This window comes from Trematomus bernacchii, unplaced genomic scaffold (genome assembly GCF_902827165.1).
Source record: "Trematomus bernacchii unplaced genomic scaffold, fTreBer1.1, whole genome shotgun sequence".
In the NCBI taxonomy this organism is placed as follows: Eukaryota; Metazoa; Chordata; class Actinopteri; order Perciformes; family Nototheniidae; genus Trematomus; species Trematomus bernacchii.
The window spans coordinates 2,347,900-2,370,768 of NW_022987469.1; the positions used below are offsets into that span (position 1 = coordinate 2,347,900).

General features: G+C 41.7%; 1 protein-coding gene across 2 annotated transcripts in view; it reads right to left on the reverse strand.

Annotated features, from left to right (window-relative positions):
• The window catches only part of zbtb40 (zinc finger and BTB domain containing 40), a 34,000-nt gene that overhangs the window by 8,787 nt on the left and 2,344 nt on the right, over positions 1 to 22,869 (reverse strand). For both annotated transcript variants that reach the window (XM_034144040.1, XM_034144046.1), the window contains 6 exons: positions 18,243 to 18,634; positions 16,436 to 16,623; positions 7,529 to 7,733; positions 6,895 to 7,248; positions 2,765 to 2,971; positions 573 to 737 (listed from right to left, as the gene is read on the reverse strand). In XM_034144040.1, coding sequence (XP_033999931.1) covers positions 573 to 737; positions 2,765 to 2,971; positions 6,895 to 7,248; positions 7,529 to 7,733; positions 16,436 to 16,623; positions 18,243 to 18,634 — 1,511 coding nt within the window. The remainder of the gene's footprint in view (positions 1 to 572; positions 738 to 2,764; positions 2,972 to 6,894; positions 7,249 to 7,528; positions 7,734 to 16,435; positions 16,624 to 18,242; positions 18,635 to 22,869) is intronic.

Sequence of the window (22,869 nt, forward strand, 5' to 3'; positions counted from 1 at the left end):
ATCGGCAGTAAAAAGCTAACGTTAGGCTATAAACAAACTACATCACACATGGCTGTGCTTCACCACCGCTAAGCTAAAGGCGGCTAATGTTGGGCGTGATGACGTTTAGTCGTCTCACTTGGACACGCTGTTTTTAAATTCCCCGGTGGGGTATTTACTAACGGATTTACTGACGTATTTTATGTCATAGAACAACACGCTCAAATGTCTTCAGCTTGTGTTAACCACAGATCTATTTCAGGCATCTAACCACAAACATGTTTATAAATGCTGACTCATTTCCGGGTTTAAGGACTCATTTCTGCACCAGATTGCTGTTAGATAGTTTTAGTTTCTCCCTCTCCATAACCATGAACAATTTGCACAACAGTTCCTTGCACATCTGTAATTTATATACTATCACATGTTTATATGTTACTGCTCCTGTAGTATATGTCTATATTTCTATAGTGTAACAAAATTGAAAGGATTTAAGGAAACTATCAAAGATGATCATTCATTTATATTTTTTTCTAGTGGATAAAACCGTTCCTGCAGTGTTTTGCTCAGTGTGTGAGAGTCTGTGTTCTCACTGTGGAAGGTGTGCAGATGCACTGTGAGTCCGCTGGCCTGGCTGTAACCTTTGCCACACTCTCTGCACACATACGGCCGATCCCCGGTGTGTGTGCGCACGTGACGAGTCAGCTCAATGGACTGGGCGAAGACGGCCTTACAGTACTGACACACATACATCTTTCCTGAACACAAAGAAGAAACAAAACACATTTATTTTTAAATGACGTCACTGTAGAAAAATAATAAATAGCCGCTTTCACACCAAGTACTTAGCGCCCAGCACTTAGTGCCCAGCACATATGCGGCTTTCACACCAGCGCTTTTCCCGTTCTAGCTCCGTGCTAGAGCTTTTCTGGTTCAGCTCCGGTTTCCCTTTTCTGCTCCCGTTTTGTTCACACCGCCCAGAGCCCGACTGGTGCTGCCGCTGCTGCGTCATGACGTCACCGTTTACATCACTGATTTGCTCCCCAACGGCGTTACTGCGCTCACTACAACAACAACAACTACAACAACAACAACAACAACGGGGGACTGCGTGGAGTCGATGATCGTGTTGCTTGTAATCATACGAAGCCAGATTAAATTAAATAACGACTTCTCCAACCTTATACTTTTCTCCAGAGTGCCGTGGTTCATTGTTTATTAATGTGTTTCAGCGGCATTTACCGACCGCTGCAGTGCTGGCTGCTCTTCCACGGGAGTTTATTCTCCCGTTAGCTCCGGGTTAGCTCACACGGCTCTAAAGTATTCACTGTCTGACTGTCACACAAGCAGCTGATACATATCCCCAGTTCCCCTTAAGTGAATGTGTGTCAGTCTGAATTGACGCTGTTTGGCATCACAACGCTGTTATGAAAGTTTCTCTGGTATAAAATGGGTGATGTTAGTTAGCATAGCAACCGAAGCTAAACTGACTACTTGCTATTGCTATCCTATTGTGGCATAGGCCTAAGCCGTTTTCTCCAGGCACTTTTTACCGACGTATTTTTCATTATGATTCTACTTGTGATAGTCGGACATGACAACCTGTGCAGCCCATGTATTGATTCCATCCGATAGCTGCTATAATAACAAACAAAACGTCTGCCTGCTCTCCACAATGATCAATGACAGTGAACGGATGGTCAAAGTAAGGTACAAATAAACAGAATCACACGAAGCCTGGTTAGTGTTGCCTGACTGTGGTTGCCTTCTAGTCACTTTGCTCAGCGCTACTGCTTGTAGGCAGGCATGACGAGACTCTTCAGTCGACCCATGTTCAGGGGAGGTGGGTTTAGTTTCCTGCACGCCTCGACGTAAGAGAGACGTAAGCGACGCCGCCTCTTAGCTCCGGAATCCTGCTTCTAGACCGACAATTTTTTGGAGCTGGAAACGAACCGGATTCCGGAGCTAAGAGGCGGCGCCGCTGCGAAAAACTGGTACTTTTCAGGCTCTAGCTCCGAGCCGGCCCTGAAAAGGCGTTGGTGTGAAAGGGGCATGTGCCCAGCGGTTTGATTGGCTAGAGCTTTTACTGGCATATGATTTGATTGGCTGACGCTTCCATCGAAGCTTCAAAAGTTGAACATTGCTCAAAATTTGGAAGCGAGCAACGCGAGCAAAGCGAAGCGACGCACCCACAATGCAGTTCGGCAAAGTGTGACATCATCCCATTCAAAGTGAATGGGCAGAAGCGTTGAAGCTTCAACGCACGCCGCCGCGTGGACAGGCCGTAAAAGTTCTCTGAACTAAGTACTCTTTTTGGTGTGAACGCAAAATTCCAGGAACTATCGGAACTAAACGGGAAAAGTACGGGTTAAAGTACTCCGGTGTGAAAGCGCCCAATAACAAGACTGACTTTTCAAGCTGTGACATACTTAACAATTTCTACAAGATCTGGAAACATTCAGATTTGTATTCTGTTAAATACATTATATATATATTATATTTCAATAATGGGGATGGTGGCTTGCAGTCAGAACGTGTTACAAAAGGATAAATGATGGACTTTGAGTGGAATAATGTAAAAATATATGGTCATATAAAGTTAGTATTCAACTCAAAAGAAAAATAAATACAAGTTTTTAATGGCAATAAAGAACTAACAACTGGTCAGATAAAAATATTAGTGTTTTCTTGTGTGTGTGTGTGTGTGTGTGTGTGTGTGTGTGTGTGTGTGTGTGTGTGTGTGTGTGTGTGTGTGTGTGTGTGTGTGTGTGTGTGTGTGTGTTACCCTCAGAGTGTTTCTTCTTGGTGTGGTATGCGAGTGCAGCAGCCACACTGAAGCTCATGTGGCAGTGTTTGCAGCAGTACGGTTTCTCTCCTGTGTGCAGCCTCATGTGATTCTTCAGAGAAGAGTTGGCGCCAAACTTTGCGCCGCAGTCCTCACAAGCAAACGGTTTCTCTTCAAAGTGTTCGGTGCGCTTGTGGTAAAGCATGCCTGGATGGCACCAGAAACATTACAATCAAGTACATAAAGAAAAAAAAACAACAACAATATGATGAGTGAACAACTTGTGGACCCGAACAGCAACATTTATAACCTCCATAAACATTTTCTAACGGGTTTATGGTCTCAATCTCTAGTTTCAAGTCTTCTTCATCACAGCATGAGGTTGATTTACAGCTTTCACAGTCTGTTTTCACTTCATTCTAATTGTTTTGTAGCATGTCTGTTAATCAGCTGATCATTTTCAGATAGATCAACTTCCCAGTATACAGAACCAACACATGAGATGTCCTCTCCTAATCCATTAGGTCCTAAAAACTGTAAGACCCGCTAAAGCCAAACCCATGACCCTAAACTTATTCAAAATCAGTTTGTAAAGTTAGACATTCATTTATTTTGAAGTAAAGACTAATTTACCATTACTGTATAAGCCCACATTCATGACTGTTCTTTTCTGGAAATGACATATGAAAAAGTGGAGGTTGTATTGAAATCAAGCTACCTGACAACAGCAGATATTCTCATGGACGGAGCTCGTACTGTTTGTGTTCCATTTAAATGTTTCATTACACTTAGAAAGTGTTGCATTATGGGTTTGTTGTGGACTTAATATTGATAGGCTATGGATTTCCTTTGAGTCTGCACATGGAAATGGTTTTGGAAGAGATGGGTTTCTAACAAGAGTACCTCCTCCAGTCTTTGCTGCTGAAACTTGCATTTCCTGTTCCCTTCAAAAGAGAAAAGGTTCAAGAATGAGAACTGTCTTTAGAATACAGTATCTGTGAGAAACTTTTCGAAGAGCTCAGTCAAAAGGCATTGCTTATTGCAAACAAGTCTTACATTTTTATGCGGACGATACCGTTATGTACTGTGCATGTCCCTCCATTAAGGAGGCTGTTGTTGAATTGCAAGCTGCTTTTAACATTATTCAGACTCAGCTCTCTGAACTAAAGCTTCTTTTAAATGTTGATAAAACCAAGGTAATGCTCTTTTCAAAAGCCAAAAAGACACCAGAGCCTGTTTTAGATATTGTAACTACGCAAGGAATAAAACTTGAAGTGGTTACCTGTTACAAATACCTTGGTATCTGGCTTGATGATTGTCTCACTTTTAAACGTCATGTCAATAACCTGCTTAAAAAACTGAGGGTTAGGCTAGGTTTCTTCTACAGGAACAAGTCCTGTTTCTCGCTCGAGGCCAGAAAAAGGCTAGTCACTGTGACCTTTTTACCTGTGCTGGACTATGGTGATCTGATTTATATGAATGCACCTGCCAATTGCCTGGTCAAGTTAGATGCTGCGTATCACAGTGCACTGAGATTTGTGACAAACTGTAAAGCATTAACCCATCACTGTACCCTGTATGTAAGGGCTGGTCTGCCTTCGCTAACTGTACGGAGGCTCAGTCACTGGTACATTTTTATATATAAAGCCATGTTAGGGAAACTTCCATCCTACATCTGCTCCCTGATCTCACGGCGAATTGTAAGTGGCTACTGCCTGAGATCGCATGCTGTGGTTTTATTAAATGTGCCAACTGCTAGGACTGTCTGAGGGAAAATAGCATTTAGATGCGCAGCTCCACTGTCCTGGAATAGTCTGCAATTAAAATGGAAACTGAGCAATCTGGTGCCACTAAATGTTTTTAAAGCTCGGTTGGATGCTACTGAATCGGAAGCTGTTGGTACCTGTGCATGTGGATAGTATGTAAATTGTAATCCCTGTAATGCTACTGTATGATGTCCTTTTGTTGTTCTGTTTATGTTTTTAATGTTTCATGTGGAACCTACTTGAGCAGGTCTCCCTTGAAAAAGAGATCAATGATCTCAATGGGATACAACCTGGATAAATAAAGGTTTGAAATGAAATGAAATGAAGTCGTTTTCCAAAAACAGCTGCTGGAAAAGCGATGATGGTTTGATATCAGGGTTCCTGCAGGTTTCGCCAACTCAAATTTAAGACTTTTTAAGACCTTTTTAAGACCACTTTGAATAGAATTTAAGACCTATTTCACGGCAAGAAAGTATGAAGGAAAATTGCTATGAAAGAAGAAATACGTCCCATAATTACTTACAAAGTAAATGTATTCATGTTCAACATAAGAACAATGACTGAACATAACAGCATAACAGTACAGAACTGTGTTAGTGTGTTAGACAAAAAGTGTGTATGTGTGTGTGTCTCTGTGTGTGTGTGTGTGTGTGTGGGCTGTGCAATTAATCGTATTTTAATCGCAATTACGAAACATAATCGATTATTTTGCTTTGCTAGGTTGTGACAGTGCACTACAACATATTTGATCTAATTAATTTTAGTCTAATTTATTTTTATTTATCATATTTATATATGTTTAGTAGCTTGTGGAAGTGCGCTCCAAAATATTTTTTGATCTTGTTTATTGGTATTTATTATTTTTGATATTATTTATTTAAATGTATCGTTTATTTAATTAATTTTTTCAGTTGAATTATACGTTCAGGGTAATCAACAGTTAAAAAGATACTGTCCAAATTATTATTTGTTTTAAAGTTCAATAAATGGATGTTTTCAAAGTCAATTAATAATTGTATTTAATAATTGTGATATCAATTATTGACCAAAATAATCGTGATTATGATGTTTGCCATAATCGAGCAGCCCGTGTGTGTGTGTGTGTGTGTGTGTGTGTGTGTGTGTGTGTGTGTGTGTGTGTGTGTGTGTGTGTGTGTGTGTGTGTGAGAGAGAGAGAGAGTAACAAGAGCTATATTCAGAGCTCTGCTGCCTTGGCTACAATCTTTCATCGTTGCTGTTGTATGATTGGTGTTTAACTACGGTATTTAGCGTCTACAGCACCTCCGCTTTTAGGGTTGACGTAGACCCAAACGTTGCCCGGAGGTCCCCCGGTGTTGTTGCGGGAGCTTCTGCACTAGCTAACGCTGCACTGGCTAACGCTACATTAGCCAAACAAACACTAATTTATTTTGCAAAAGGTGCAGAGCGGGCTTCAAAGACGTTCCCCTCCCCTGGTTTCAACAAAGCACTAAATTCGATGTTTTCCAACCAAATACGGTTGAACTTACACTTCCCCATATTTATTTGTAAGTAGATTCTAAGATACATTAGTTTCTGACTGCCGTTAGCTGAAGCTTGGTTGCTAGGTTACTAGCTGGGTGCTCTCCGATAAGGGGCCGGGGGAAACAAAGTTAGTGTATACTGGTTCCATGTTGATTTATTTCAATACAAATGGTTGGGGGGAACTGAAAGGCTATTACCGTACTGGTTACTTTGCAGCCCGGACATTTCCCCCAAAACACATTTAGACGCTATCGCAACAGAGAAGTACCTTTCAAATCCGATCATTTTTAAGACCTTCTAAATCATATTTAAGACCTTTCTTATTTTTTTGGTCATATTTAAGACCTTTTTAAGGCCTTAAATTCAGATTATCAAATGTAAGACTTTTTAAGGCTTTTTAAGACCCCGCGGGAACCCTGGATATACAGGCAAATTCATTGTTTTGCTGATATGAAATATGAAATAAACCTTTATTAAAGATAGCAACACTACTGTATATCAAACACTGTAACAAACGCCAAGGATCTAATGAGTGAGGCCTTTGTTTCTTCTGTTAGATAACTGACAACAAGGCAGGATGAGTCATGTCTCAGCTGACAGTGATGATGGATGTGATTGCTCCACTAGGCCCCCCCACCCCATAGTCAGTTGTCACACTTGTCACACTTGTCACAATGCCATTGTTGGGAAAGTATAACAAAAGTAATGCATTACACATGACTAGTTACTTAAAACACACTGCTGTTTTGGTTTTTATTTTCTCCTCGCCTGTTTTTGTTTTTTGGGGTTTTATTATGTTTTGTCCTAAATGTTTTGGTATTGTATCACCTTAATACAAATATTAAAAGAGACAATGCCCACCTGATGGGTGGGCGAAGTTTCTCCCGCAGAGGTCACATGACACCTTCTTCTTGAGGCGGGTGGTGCTGCGGTGGGCCTCGGCGCGGTGCTGCTGCAGGGCCCTCTGGTTGGCCAGCTTCTTGGGGCACTGCGGGCACTGCTGCTCCCCCTCCTGAGAGGAGGGGCAGCGCTTCACATGGGCCAGCATCCGACACTTGAAGGCAAAGCCCCTCTTACACCAGCGGCAGGGGTAGGGCTTGGAGGGGGAGGAGGAGTCTGTTGGAGCATCAATGACCTTCTCATCCTCTTCTGACTCCTCTTTTTTGTCCTCGTCCTCTCGCTTTTCTTCACTGCCGCTCTGCTTTCCAGAGTCGACTGGAGAAGATGGGAAAGGGTTGAGAAATCAAAAGGAGGCAGATGTGTGCCAGATGTCATGTTGAATTAAACAGTGTTGTGCTGCAGAAATTAAACAAAACATATCCCTGTAGAAACTACATCACAATGATTGTAACAATAATGATAAACAATGATCACTGCCTCGTATATCTCAAATCAAATTGCAATTGCAAAAACATTCACAATAATCACAATTAGATATATACATTTTTTTATTTATACAACCCTTATTTTTTTATTGACAACGATATCCACTCACACAGTTCTCCGCCTGCAGTGAGCCTGCTCTGAGCCTCCTCCAGCAGGGGGAGCAGGGGGGAGGGGAAGGAGGAGGGGGCTTGTTGCTGCAGGGTGAGGAGCAGGGTGAGGAGCGCCGCCTCGCTCAGCTGCTCCTCCCTCACTAGGCTCAGCAGCTTCTCCAGCGCCGGGTAGGGGTCTGCCTCCTCACAGCACTCACACACCAGCTGCAGGAGCACACACTCCATTATTCCCTCAGAAACACACACAGGCCTTCACTCTTTAGTAGAGCTGTTTAATAAGATGTAAAGATCATAAGGTTTATTGTCCTGACATATACAAAACTACGGTGTAATCTTCGGTACTAAGTCATCAATGCATTTACCGATGTAGCTAATGCCCGCCTCCGTGTGTGTTGATGTTGTCGTCCTCAAACACACACCACTTTGTAGTTTCAAAGCAGTGCTGCAGAGCGGAGTCTGACTGCTCACTCCAGTATTTGATCATGTTCTAGTGAGAAGGTGCCCTGTTTTCATGTTTACATGTTCTCTCCATAGAAAAATGTTTTATATTAGTTCTGTGTTGATAAAGGTGGGAGAAGTACACCGATCTTGTACTTGAGTAAAAGTAGAAGTACCAGAGTGTAGGAATACTCTGTTACAGTAAAAGTCCTGCATTCATTCAAATGTTCCTCAAGTAAAAGTACAAAAGTATCATCAAAATATAGTGAAAGTAGCGACAGTAAAAGTAGTCATTGTGCAGATTGGTCCATTTCAGAATAATATATATGATATGTTTTATAATGATTGATCATGAAAGTGTTCTCAAAGCTGGTAAAGGTGCAGCTAGTTTGAATGACTTTGTATACTGCAGGGTAGCTTGTGAATTTACTCCAGGTGGAACTAAAGTCTGATTTAACACTTGATTATATTTCACATCATTCATCCACATCTGTAAAGTAACTAAAGGTATTCAATAAAGGTAGTGGAGTAAAAGTACACCATTTACCTCTGAATTGTAGTACTTAAGTACAGTACTTGAGTAAATGTACTTAGTTACTTTACACCAGGGACGTGCACAGACATTTTGGGGGGCGGGTGCTCAAGTGAGAAAAAGGGCACTTCCCATAATCATTTATAAAAAAATGTTTTAAAACAAAAAGTTAAATATAGTTGCACATCTCTGACTTACTGACCAATTTATTTTAATACCCTCACACTCACGCAATTGTTTAATACTCAATATTCTACAAAATAATCAGCTAACACAGAGACAATAGGCGCTTTCACACCGGAGTACTTTTCCCAGTACAGTTCCGATATAGTTCAGAAAATGTGCGTTCACACCAAAAAAATCCGGAACTAGAACTTAGTTCATGAGAACCTTTCCACCCCCTTTTCCGTCCCTGCTAGAGAGCAGGTACTTTCGTGGGAGAAAAAGGTTCCCATTTCTGATTGGCTGGGCGGATTGCAAACCACGCCCCGTAAAACTCCCAAAAAGTTTTGTGAAGCCGCCATTTTATTTTCCTCGCATTAGCATTATTAGCATTAGCCCAGCGCACAAACGGAGAGAGACTAACTTATGGCAACACAAAAGAAAACATGGGAGCGGTGGAGATGAGGAGGTGTCGGCGTTTCTGGCGATTTACTCAGAAGGCTTCAGAAGCCAGTCCCCAACTCCGGGGACTTCCGGCCGGGGACTCCGGGTGGCAGTATACACCGTGCAGTTGTTTGCGGCCTGCCAGTAAACCCAAAGCAGAAGAAGAAGAAGTGACGTTAGCGGCTTCATTTGCCTAATCCTCCCTCAGGGACTTATTCCGGTGTGAACGCGATCTGCTCTTTAGTTCATCAGAACTAAAGAGTTCTGATGAACTAAGTTCTGATGAACTAAGTACGGCAAAGTACTTGGTGTGAAAGCGCCTAATGGTCTTCTTTAGTATTCACAATGCACAAGAGCAGACAACAAACTAGTAAAATTAATAGTTATTAAATGAGCAGCCAACAATCAAAATGATGAAGTTACTGTTTAACCCTTGTGCCCTCCTCGAATTTTCAACCTTTCGACCCCTTCGTGGCAAAAATGTACACGCCCATAATAACTGCTATTAAATCATCATACATCAACATTTCTTTCTACTTTTTTTTTCATGAATCACTTAAACAACTTATAACGTACTCAAAACTACCAAACATTCAATAATTTTCTGGATTTTAATCCTTTAAATGCCTGTTTAATTATTTGAATTATTTCATTATTTATGACAAAAAACACAAAAAATGAATTTTTTTCAATATAATAATTAGTAGAGGGATGGAACTTTGGTGGTTATTAGAGTCTGGGATGTGTCAAAGATTAGCAACAAAATTGATTTCACTGCATTATTATTTTGTACGTAGTGTCAGATACTACCTTTGGACCCCTTCGTGGCAAAAATGTACACGCCCATAATAACTTCTATTAAATCATCATATATCAATATTTCTTTCTACTTTTTGTTTCATGAATCACATAAACAACTTATAACATACTCAGAACTAGCAAACATTCAATACTTTTCTGGATTTTAATCCTTTAAATGCCTGTTTAATTATTTGAATTATTTCATTATTTATTACAAAAAAACACAAAAAATGAATTTTTTTCAATATAATAATTAGTAGAGGGATGGAACTTTGGTGGTTATTAGAGTCTGGGATGTGTCAAAGATTAGCAACAAAATTGATTTGACTGCATTATTATTTTTTACGTAGTATCAGATACTACCTCTGGACACCTTCGTGGCAAAAATGTACACGCCCATAATAACTGCTATTAAATCATCATACATCAATATTTTTTTCAACTTTTTTTTCATGAATCACATATACAACTTCTAACGTACTCAAAACTACCATTTTCGATTTTAACCCTTTAAACGCCTGTTTCATTATTTTCATTATTTCATTTCTCTCAAAAATGCCACATTGACTTCCATTCAGACCACATTTGTTGATCTCACTGCCATTGCAGTATAAAACCATGCATTTTGTAATGTCAGCATTTCATTTAGAAGAAAAGTAGTGATATTTGATATTTCTACTCTATTCCAACAGATTAAACCATTTTCCCACTGTAGGCCGATGCATTAAATTCTTACATTTTTGCCAGTTATATTATGGAGCCGTGTGACTACCAGGGGGCCCCGAGAGTGGTGTGTGTGTGTGTGTGTGTGTATGTATATGTATGCGTGTGCGTGTGTGTGTGTATATGTGCGTGTGTGTGTGTATATGTGCGTGTGCGTGTGTGTGTGTATATGTGCGTGTGTGTGCGTGTGTGTCATTTCCAGCAGCAGACTAGCAGGTCCTGCAGCATGTGACCTGGTGCTCTCAGGTGATAGAACACAATTTTTTTAGGCCTGTGCACAACCAGCACACACCTCTCCTCCCTCTCCGTGTGTGTGTGTGTGTGTGTGTGTGTGTGTGTGTGTGTGTGAGAATCTGTAAGCATGCACAGATCATTTCATGGGAACAAAAGGCCATCTTTTGAGGGATGTGTTTGATGTGTCTTTGAAGAGCTGCTTGATTACTCAAAAACAAAAAACAACTGTTAGTGTGTTTATGCACCTGGCTGCCAAAGATAAACATGCAGTTTGACCAAGGGCTTATTTCATTAGTGAGCAGAGAAGGAGAAAGACCTGGAGCAAAGAGAAGGAACTCAAATGAAGAAGCATTTCAGTGCAGAAGAGACTTCAGAAATAATCTTGCAGCCTTCTTCTGCCAGCGAGCTGCAGGACTCATCTGAAGAAGACACAAGGTTCGAGGGGGGGTCTGACACTGAATGCTCTCTGGAGTCCAGCATTTCTTTGAGTTCCTCTGACCCTTCATCTGAAAGTGGAGAGGACACTGAGGGTCCGGCCCACAGTGAGGGGACAGAGAAGAACGGAGGTCGTTCTCCCAGGAGCTGGGGAAAACCAGGGTGTCCTCACAGATTGTGAGAAGAAAGCCCCCCGTGGTGGTGGATGGTGGGCCGGACCCTCAGTGTCCTCTCCACTTTCAGATGAAGGGTCAGAGGAACTCAAAGAAATGCTGGACTCCAGAGAGCATTCAGTGTCAGACCCCAGAGAGCATTCAGTGTCAGACCCCCCCTCGAACCTTGTGTCTTCTTCAGATGAGTCCTGCAGCTCGCTGGCAGAAGAAGGCCACAAGATTATTTCTGAAGTCTCCTCTGCACTGAAAAGCTTCTTCATTTGAGTTCCTTCTCTTTGCTCCAGGTCTTTCTCCTTCTCTGCTCACTAATGAAATAAGCCCTTGGTCAAACTGCATGTTTATCTTTGGCAGCCAGGTGCATAAACACACTAACAGTTGTTTTTTGTTTTTGAGTAATCAAGCAGCTCTTCAAAGACACATCAAACACATCCCTCAAAAGATGGCCTTTTTTTCCCATGAAATGATCTGTGCATGCTTACAGATTCTCACACACACACGGAGAGGGAGGAGAGGTGTGTGCTGGTTGTGCACAGGCCTAAAAAATGGTTGTTCTATCACCTGAGAGCACCAGGTCAGATGCTGCAGGACCTGCTAGTCTGCTGCTGGAAATGACACACACACACACACACACACATACACACACGCACATATACACACACACACACACACACACACACATATACATACACACACACACACACACCACTCTCGGGGCCCCCTGGTAGTCACACGGCTCCATAATATAACTGGCAAAAATGTAAGAATGTAATGCATCGGCCTACACGGAAACTTGTGTAATCTGTTGGAATAGAGTAGAAATATCAAATATCACTACTTTTCTTCTAAATGAAATGCTGACATTACAAAATGCATGGTTTTATACTGCAATGGCAGTGAGATCAACAAATGTGGTCTGAATGGAAGTCAATGAGGCATTTTTGAGATAAATGAAATAATTAAAATAATGAAACAGGCATTTAATGGGTTAAAATCCTGCCAATGATTGAATGTTTGGTAGTTTGGAGTATGTTAGAAGTTGTATATGTGATTCATGAAAAAAAAGTAGAAAAAGATATTGATGTATGATGATTTAATAGCAGTTATTATGGGCGTGTACATTTTTGCCACGAAGGGGTCCAGAGGTAGTATCTGACACTACGTAAAAATTAATAATGCAGTCAAATCAATTTTGTTGCTAATCTTTGACACATCCCAGACTCTAATAACCACCAAAGTTCCATCCCTCTACTAATTATTATATTGAAAGAAATTCATTTTTTGTGTTTTTTTTTAAGAGAAATTAAATAATTCAAATAATGAAACAGGCATTTAAAGGGTTAAAATCCTGAAAATTATTGGATGTTTGGTAGTTTTGAGCACGTTAGAAGTTGTTCAAGTGATTCATGGAAAAAAAAGTTTAATAAAATATTGATGTATGATGATTTAATAGCAGTTTCTATGAGCGTGTACATTTTTGCCACGAAGGGGTCCAGAGGGTGCAAAATGCATCACGAGAGTATACAAAACATGTAAGAGTAAACGACATTGGATTTCAAAAATTTGACTCAAAAGAAGACTTCTTGCAAAAATCCATGCCAAAAGCTGTAACACAGCTGAAATGAACACCAAATCCAAAAAAAAAGTCAGGAAAAATGTACAAAAATGCCCGAGGAGGGCACAAGGGTTAAGGACATTACAGGCAAAAAGATCGTTTTTTCATGTACTTGTTATTTTGGTCTATTTTGCTTCCATGTTTTCTTTCACTCTAATGGAAATACAACTTCCAAGAAGCACATATAAATGGTGTTCGTTTTACTACCATGTCTGAATTCATCTATAGATTTAAAGCTAATCTGCATTTAAACATAACATTTCAGGGAAAATACTGACTTGACGTAAAGTAACTGGGGAAGTTGTGAGGTGATATGTTTTTTTGTTTAATCCTTTTCACCTGCAATGCCTTGGTAACTGCATGCCAATTAGCGCATTTTAATTAGGCCTAGTTAAGTTAAGGTGCTGCTACCTGTCTGTCTGAAGTGACTGCCGATGCCCGCACCGCTGTGATGGAGACGTGGAGGGAGGGAGGGAGTCTAATCTCCCGACCTGATACTTTGCATTCAATCAATATATTTTTGGAAAGGGAAACTGTGCGCAAACAGTAGTAGATATATATTCATTTATAAAAAATAAATAAAAAAAGGGGGAAAAAAGGGCACTTTCTCTGGAGGAAGAAAAAGGGCAGGGGCTCAAGCCCACTTTGATGTCTATGTGTGCACGTGCCTGCTTTACACCACTGGTGTTATATATATCAATAAAATAACATTGGTGTACCCTGCCTTGTTAATTGACACTAATTGCATCAGTACAACATCAGAGGCGTGTCATATTCAGTCTGCTGAGAACACTCTCTTCTCCAACAGAAGAAGAACCGTTTACATCAACAAATATTTTTTAAATGCTCCTATTTTGATTTGTATTCTTTGTCAAGATTCTAAAAATAAACCCCAATAGGCGCTTTCACACCGGAGTACTTTTCCCCGTACTTTTCCCTTTTAGTTCCGATAGTTCCTGGGATTTTGCGTTCACACCAAAAAGAGAACTTAGTTCATGAGAACTTTTCCCCCCTTTTCAGTCCCTGCTAGAAACTCTGTGCCAATATTCGTTGTGTCCAAGCGGCGGTACTGCAATTTCCGTATCAGTCCGTGACGTCACCCGGCCCAAAACAACTTTTTCCCATTGACTAACATGGGGAAAGAGACGTCTGTAAATCGGTGGATAATTTTTTTTTAACTAAATAAACTACCCAGTATGAATTATTTTATAGCCCTTATTAAAATCATTCGGTCCTTAAAGTTGTAAAATGCACTAAAATCCGAATCTAGATTTATTTTCTCTCTCCATTCATTCTACTGAGCCGAGAGTGGGAGCTCGGGGGGCGGGGCTTAAGGGGCGCATGGTCTGTGAGCGCACATACGGGTTCTTCTGCTCTGACAGCCAGGCATGATGGGTAATCTGTGACGTTTCGCTTTCAAAAGTTGGGCCATTTTGTCTTCCTGCGCCAATGAGCAGCTCTCATAGGAAAGAACGAGACCCCGCCTCCCACGCTGTATCCAGTTCTTATTATACATCCATGCTTCATTTGCGTAATCTTCACTCAGGGACTTATTCTGGTGTGAACGCGATCTGCTCTTTAGTTCCATGGGGGAACTAAGTGCTGGGAACTAAGTACGGCAAAGTACTTGGTGTGAAAGCGGCTATTGCTTCATGCACAGATTGTTTAAAATAAAGGCTTCGAGGAGCTCAAACAGGACAAATCCCCTTCCCTGATAGCCTTTTAATTTGAAAACAGGAAGTATATGTACAGTATTAGCCGCTTTCACACCAAGTACTTTGCCGTACTTAGTTCCCAGCACAGCACAGAAAAGTTATCATGAACTAAGTTCTCTTTTTGATGTGAACGCAAAATCCCAGGAACTATCGGAACTAAAAGGGAAAATTACGGGGAAAAGTACTCCGGTGTGAAAGCGCCTATTGATACCAAAGGCCTTCACTACTTTGTGTTTTCATCCATGGCCATTTGTTCACAATGTATTTTTTAAAGATTTTGGAGATGGAGAAATGTGGAGAATAAAGCAAAGGGAGATATTAGGAAAAATAAAACGAATACATATAGCTCAGTTGGTAGGGCGTCTGTGTCTTCCCATTTCAAGTGTGTCTCCACAATTACTAAAGGGCTGATTCTGGGTCTGGCCCATAGACTGTATATAAATGGACGTAGTGTCCGTGACGTCACCCATAGGATTCTGCAGAGTTGCCGAGAAGCCCTTAGTAGGCGGAGTCGGCCACTAACGTCTCGACAGTGATGTCAGAGTCTAACGGCCCGTCCACACAGCGGCGTGCGTTGAAAGCTTCACCATTCACTTGAATGGGGTGACGTCACTTTTTCGCCGAACTGCATTGTGGGAAGCGAAGCGGAGCTTTGCTGGTGTGGCTTGCTGCAAAAGTTGAGAAATGTTCAACTTTTGAAGCTTCTGAAGCTTCGGTGGAAGCGTCAGCCAATCAAATCCCGTTTATGCAAATATGCCAGTACAAGCGCTAGCCAATCAAACCGCGTGTATGCTGGGAGAGACACACCGCAGGTCATTTCCTCATATTCCAAAAAATGGAGGAGAAATTAATCATAGCGGTAGGGAATCACCCGGTACTATATGATCAGTCCCTGTTCACCTCCCGGGATACAAACCAGAGGAGCCAGGCATGGAGGGAGGTGGCAGAGATAGTGGGTGAAACTGGTAGGTTTTCGCCTGTTTGGGGAGTTTATATGCGTTTATGGGCGCTGTATGCAATATAGGCGTAGTTCTGTTAAGATAAGATAATAGGATGTACTTTGTTGATCCAAAATCGGGAAATTGTTTTGTTTTGTTTTTGTTTAAAACATTTTTTTAAATGTATAATTTATTTTGTTTAAATAAAAATGTTCGGCGCCCCCCATAGGTTGATGCGCCCTTAGCATTCGCCTATACTGCCTATGCCAAGGGCCGGCCCTGCTGCTGAATACACAGACACACAGGGGGAGGGGATTCAGATAGCGACTGTATATGGGGACGAAAGGTTGGGGCAGAACGTTGCCAGGAGTTCAACGTAAAGCCAGCCCACATTTTAGTAATGTCGTCATGACTGCAGCAAATCTGGATCAGCTCTGTCGTACCCCTGTTTTTAGAGATGTGGGTAAGGAGGAAAAGAGAGGGGGTTGTATTTTCGGACACTTTTTGAGTCTCCTGACACACCGGGGACACATTTATGTATAAAAGACATCAAAAAGTGCATTTTTCATGACAGGTGACCTTTAAGGTTCCCTGTGGAGTTTCTGATGTCAAGTAACACAGACAGGATGTATTCACAGACATTGGTTGGACCTCAAGGATCCACACAGTGTTTTGGTGATAAACAGTGAACATGGTTACCTGTCTCTCCTGCTCAGCCAGGCCTCCCTGTGCTGCCTGGCTCAGCAGCTCCAGGACAGACGGCATGTTGCTGAGGAGCTCCACCAGCTCAGAGGAATGTTCCAGAACTCCAGCTGCAGGCCCGTTAGACTGCTGCGCTGCTGTCGGGTTGTTTTCTTCCACTACTGAGGTTTTGGCTTCTTCAGGCTCTGTGTACACAGAAATGACAAGTCGTAAGCATTGTTGTTTATTTCAGGGAAGTTGTTGTGGAGTTTTAGTCAGTTTCTAAAATAAAAAAACACTGTCCTTTGTTGCAGTTGTGGGTTCTGACTCGGAGATCGTTGTAGCGTTGCATCAGATCATATTTAATAAGCAATCCAAGTGGCATATAAACATAAACGATCAACATAAACTACCTTCATTTAAAGGTAACAGAAAGGAGTTCTTGGAATAATCCAATCCAACAAAAAGATTGCGGTCAGAAGACTTTACCGCGTCCCTGTCTAACCATTCTCCGCTGTGTCCCGTTGTTCTACCATACACACACGCATGTCCGGCAGTGGCTCAGTCAGTAGGGGCCTGGACTGGGAGCTGTAGGGTCGCCGGTTCAAGTCCCCGAACAGACTTAAATATGGAGTGTGGACTTCTACTTGGAGAGGTCCCAGTTCACCTCCTGCCCTGCCGTGATGCCCTTGAGCAAGGCACCGGACACCCCCCTTCCCCCCCCACTCCCATTGCTCCCCGGGCGCTGTACAATAGCTGCCCACTGCTCCTAGTGCTAGACTCCTGGTACTAGGATGGGTTAAAATGTCACTGTGTGCTGTGTGCTCTGCATGTGTGACCATTAAAGAGGGGTTTCATCCCTCCCAATTCTATCATTTCTATGTCATATCCTGCCTCACAGCGCATATTTATTGACAGCAAAAAAGAGACTTAAATTGACTTAAGTAAATTAGCATTCTTTAAATCCAAGTGTTATTCACAAAAACAAATAATGTAAAGTAAGTTATTTATTCTTAAGATATTTGCAGCAGGGATGGCAAAAGTACACACATCCTACACTCAAGTAGAAGTACTCGTGTTTGAAAATACTCTGGTAAAGTACCGAGTAAACTTCTTTACTCAAGTACAGGCAAAGAAGTATGGGCTTTGAGATGTACTTAAGTCAAAAGTAGCTATAACTACCAACTGTTTTATAGAACATCTCCCTCTTATATGGCTATGGGTGATTAGGAATGTCTAAATCCCCTGCCTCTTCCTCTTCCCTAATGTTAGCCATTTTTCTTGCCTTGCTCCGTTGAAATAGCTTGGTAGGCTACTGGCACGGTTTGAGATAAGGTTAGCTGCTTCCTGCTGCCTGCCGCCGTCGGCACAGCTCAAAGGATGATGGGAAATACCTCGAGCTGAGTTCTTATCGGTCCCTCTTCTTGAGAGAAGACCAGCAAATACTGGATACACCGATTGTATTTTTTCTATGATCTTAGGTTGAAATAGGTACGCAATGATTCTAAATAATAATGATAACGTCACCAAATGCAGATTTAAGTTAAAGCCTGTTTTTAAAATGTAAGAAGTAGAAAGTACAGGTATTTGTGTTAAAAATGTAAGGAGTAAAAAAGAAAACGGAATAGTGGAGTAAAGTACTGACACCAGTCAAATCTACTTCAGTTCAGTAACAAAGTATTTGTACTTCACAACTTCCCACCTCTGATTTGCAGATATTCAAACAATAATAATCTTAAAATGTAAAATGGCTCTGACAGTAGTTGTATTGGACTGATATGATATTATGAATAAGTATCTCAGTATATTCATGCCGGACACGGACCTGAGTTCTGCACACAGCTTCTTTTACACGCCGGCTCCTCTGCAGCTTCACTCTCACTCTCTCTCTCCGTCTTGTCTGAAGTCGTGTCCTCCTTGCTGGGTGAAGCGGAACCATCAGTGTTCATGCTCTGGACTTGGTTTATCACCGGGATACTGGGGGTATGTGTAGAATGGACCGGAGTTTGCTGGTTTACCAGACTAGTGAGGATGTTTTTGAAGCCGACAGCCACGTCGAACATCTGCAGGCTGTCAGCGGCCGCCACGATGCGGCTCACGTTGTGTTTGCCCAGAGGCAGCTTGCCGGTGTAGACCATGTCCAGCAGGCAGCCGAATTCCTGCGAGGACACCATGGCCGTGTCGATGGAGATGGTGTCGGAGCCTTCCAGGAGAGACCTGACGGAGAAGATAACTTTATGTTGAAAATCCCACAATATGCCATATATGCCAATATATGCCAGATCCTAGACTCACTTATTGTGAACCCGGAAATGTTGAGTACCCCAAAGTTTTATGTTAGAATGTATAGTACGGGTCTCCAGCACAAAGAAACTGCCGGTTTTGCTTACCTGCATATGTTGGGCAATTTGCACAATTAGCATAAGTTGTGTTTATTAGCATGAATTACCATTGTAGCCTATGTGGAAAACAGACAATTTTTTTGTGATTTTGGGGGTTATTGAGGATGCTGAATCCATTTCTGGCTCTGGATCAGTTGGATTGGACAGATTGCCTATTTGTTTAAGTACACATTGTCCACAGTAGAGAAAATAATTGTCATCTCGTGCTCTCTATATCCAATGGTGGCAACACTAGTGATGGTAGTCAAAATCAGTCCACAAGAGTACAAATATGGCCACTTTCAGGTTAAAACGGCTATGCTCAGAAATGGATTCAGCATCATCAATAACCTCCAAAATCACTCAAAGATTGTCCAAATCAGCCAAGCCATTTTTTTTACTATTGTTTACATAGGCTATAATGCCATTCATTTTCATTAACGCAATTTATGCTAATTGTACAAATTACCCAACATATGCAGGTTAGTATCCGGCAGTTGCTACGTCTGGGGACCCGTCCTATACATTTATAACATAAAACTTTGGGGTACTCAACATTTCAAGGTTCACAATGCTGGAAACTACACTACAAACTCATTTAGGTCCACAACATCCCTCTACAAGTCATCTTGCCTTCATCACCCCTTTGACTTAAAATGCTATATTTATTATGGATATGGTAAATGACCAGAGAAACATGGTAGTGTCACTGCCCGTCCATGAAACCCCTGTTAGTGTTTGTTTCTTCTGTGTGTCTCTCTCTCTTTCTCTCAACTGCAGCCGAGGAGAGAGGAGGGAGGACGCTTCCAGAGGAGACGAGAGCGAGGATACACCAGTGTAGACTACGCGGAAGTGTTTTCACTCCTCGCGCATCAAAGCTCCGCCCCCAGCTGCACAGCCGTCTGTTTACTGCAGCTGTTCTGACTGTTAAACCTGTTAAGCCCTGAGCCTGTTTTTCAGGTCTCAGGCTCGAAAATGACATTCCCAGAACAAATGACTATAACTTCACTTCTATGACACATTAATAGGTTGTTAAATGTTAAGAAGCCCTGAGACACATTTTCGTGCAATATTGTTGTTTTTGAAACACAACAAGAGTCATTAAATGTTTGAAGTGCTTCAATAAGAGTAAAATATATAAATCTCTTAAACGAATGAGGAGATTATACTCTATAAAAACATTAAAGTATGTGAAATATACTTACAAATTCAATAATAATATTTTGATTATAAAATAATAACTTAACAGTTCTTACTTGTGGTTTTTGATGCATGTAAAACCCACAGAACGTCAAACATTTAGGATATGTAAAAATACGTGTAGCATACCCAACTAATCGTTTAGTGATTTGTGTCTCTCTTCTGTAGGACAAATTAAATAACAACATCCAATACAAAAGTTGATCTGAAACAAGCTCAAATACCATAATGAAATGAATCCATCAATTATTATTATTGTTATGATTATAATTATAACCTAAATTAAATGTTATACCTGGATAAACCAATACAGGACCCAAAATAATACATTGAAAACTATAATAAAAGAGATGGATGGAAGAGATGGACGAAATCATTTCAATGAGAAACGAAATCCCAGGCTTGAAGGGATTTATGTGGAGGGAAGTCCAGTGACAGGTGATAAAACTGCGCGCACCAGAGGCCTGTCCTACGAATCCAGTTCAACATACCCTGGATATGTTTGAGTTAGCTGGCTTACCTAATCCAAAATAAACGCACTCTCGCTAAGCGGTCCTACGACGCTGGTTATCAACTCGGTAACTCAAGCCAGGGTTTCTCTGTCCGGCTGAGTGCGCGTTTACATGAAAGGGGCGGGGCTAGCAACATTTGACCAATCACAAACATGGAGAAGCGTACTGACAGCGCAGCGTCATACTTCCTGAATGAAAAGTAAACTATAATATTAGACATATGAAGAAGTTAAACTTTAAACATCCATGACTTAAACACTTTATCCAGGATCAAAGCCACATAGCTGCACCTGCAAGGTGAATACAGCTGGTAACAGAAAAAGTGTTTGAATGCGTACATTAACAGGTTTATGAAATCACTGCCCGTCTAAGACACGATCTGACTTTAATTACATTTGACTCGAGTGTTTCGTCAACTTAATGTGTTGCTTAAAATAATACTTCTGCATACAGTATGTGACACTGTGAGTGTTGCACGGCCAGATACGGCTCAAGAAGCTGACTCAGATAAGGAAATATATGATACATTATGATGTGATATGATATGAATGATAATGGGACACATCGACGTCTGCACTCACAGTGCCGCGGACTGTAAGCTACGTAATGTTACTTTGATTTGTTACTTATGTTGTGGCAGATATTTAAGTAAGTTTTCTTAACGCTAATGTTATAATAGTCAGATTGCTCTGAAGATGGGAGGTGATATTCTATTAATGTTCACGTTTTGCCGGCCGTCTTTCCTGCAACGGCAGTTTTTCTGTATTTCCTCTATCCTGTAATATGACTTGATAGCTTTAAACTCCGCACACTGAGCTCTGATTGGTCAGCAGGCGGTGCTTTCACTGAGTTGATCTCTTATCCTGGAACCTAACCTGCTCTGGACCAGGCTAGCCGCTCAGCATAAATTACCATGGAGATCTAGCCCGCTAAAAAGAGAACCAGCGTCGTAGGACCGGAAACCCAGAGTTTTACCTGAAGTTAGCTCGCTAAGCGAAAATCCGGCTTCGTATTACAGGCCTCAAAAGTAAAGGGCGTTGTTTATGGTGAGGCTGGAGTGAACGAGGACATCCCAACTCATACCTGAGGACTCCTCTGTCCTCGCGTCTCTTCCTCGTGTCTCTCGCTCGCGTCTTACGGGGGCGGAGCTAAGACGAAAGGAAGGGACGCGAGTGAGGGAAAGGAGGAGGCTAAACAATCAATTGGGATGCAGCCTGCACTCATTCCCTGCCGGATTGTTGCCATGAACGGTTTGTTGCGTACCGCTCTAGCTTTTAGCCAGCAGATTTGTTTGACAACTTTTGCCTGTTTGACTGCTTTTGCCTCACATTCATTTTTGTGTCTCTCCCAGGAGGAATCCAAGGCCTGCCACACTCCCAAGACCAGCCAGGCCTCTCAACCCACCCTGGAACAACTGTTTCCCACTGCCGCCATAACCAACCTCCACTCCCAGCTCCCCTTTTCTAATAAACAAATGTTATGCTCACCAGCTGATTCCGAGTCTGATTCTGGGTCCCCTCTAGTACGTGTGACAGGTAGTGATGGGAATTATGGCTCTTTGAAGGGAGCCGGATCTTATGGCTCCGTTCCTTTGCGAGAGCTGTTCAAAAGAGCCGTTTTTTGGGGGGCGGGGTTAATAGGTTTATCTGCGAAATATACCTTTTATAATTCAATAAAATGTAGCCCTGTTTTGACTAATGATTTATGTGTACACATTTATCACTTAAATTATTCAATACATCCTTTGTACTGAAGTATTCAAAAGTAAAAATTACATTTTTAATATAAATGATTTGCTGTGGCCAATTGTTTTCATTGCATTTGCAGACCCTTGTAACTCTCAGATTGTAGAACCACGCAAAAAAAAAAAGCAGATAGCAACACCTATACAAACTGACAACAAATCTTTGCTGAGCCTAAAAATAATCATAAATAAATAACATAATGAAAATAAATATATTGCAATGCTCAAAACAGCAGCATCCAACAGTCTCTAATCCTTGGATATTACATGTCACTGCATGCATGCACGGAGCACCCGTAGCGCGGAGATCATCATATCGTTCTTGAGTAGAAGTATTGAATAAATCCCGTTTGGCTGCACATGAATCCACCTTTTTGATCTGAGAGCAGTGATATTCTGCACGACATCTTCTGACTATCCATCCATCCATCCATCTTCTCCCGCTTATCCGTGGTCGGCTCGCGGAGGTATCAGTTCCAGCAGAGAACCCCAAACGTTCCTTTCCCTGGCCACATCAACCAGCTCTGACTGGGGGATCCCAAGGCACTCCCAGGCCAGCGAAGAGATATAATCCCTCCACCTGGTCCTAGGTCTACCCCTCGGTCTCTTCCCAGC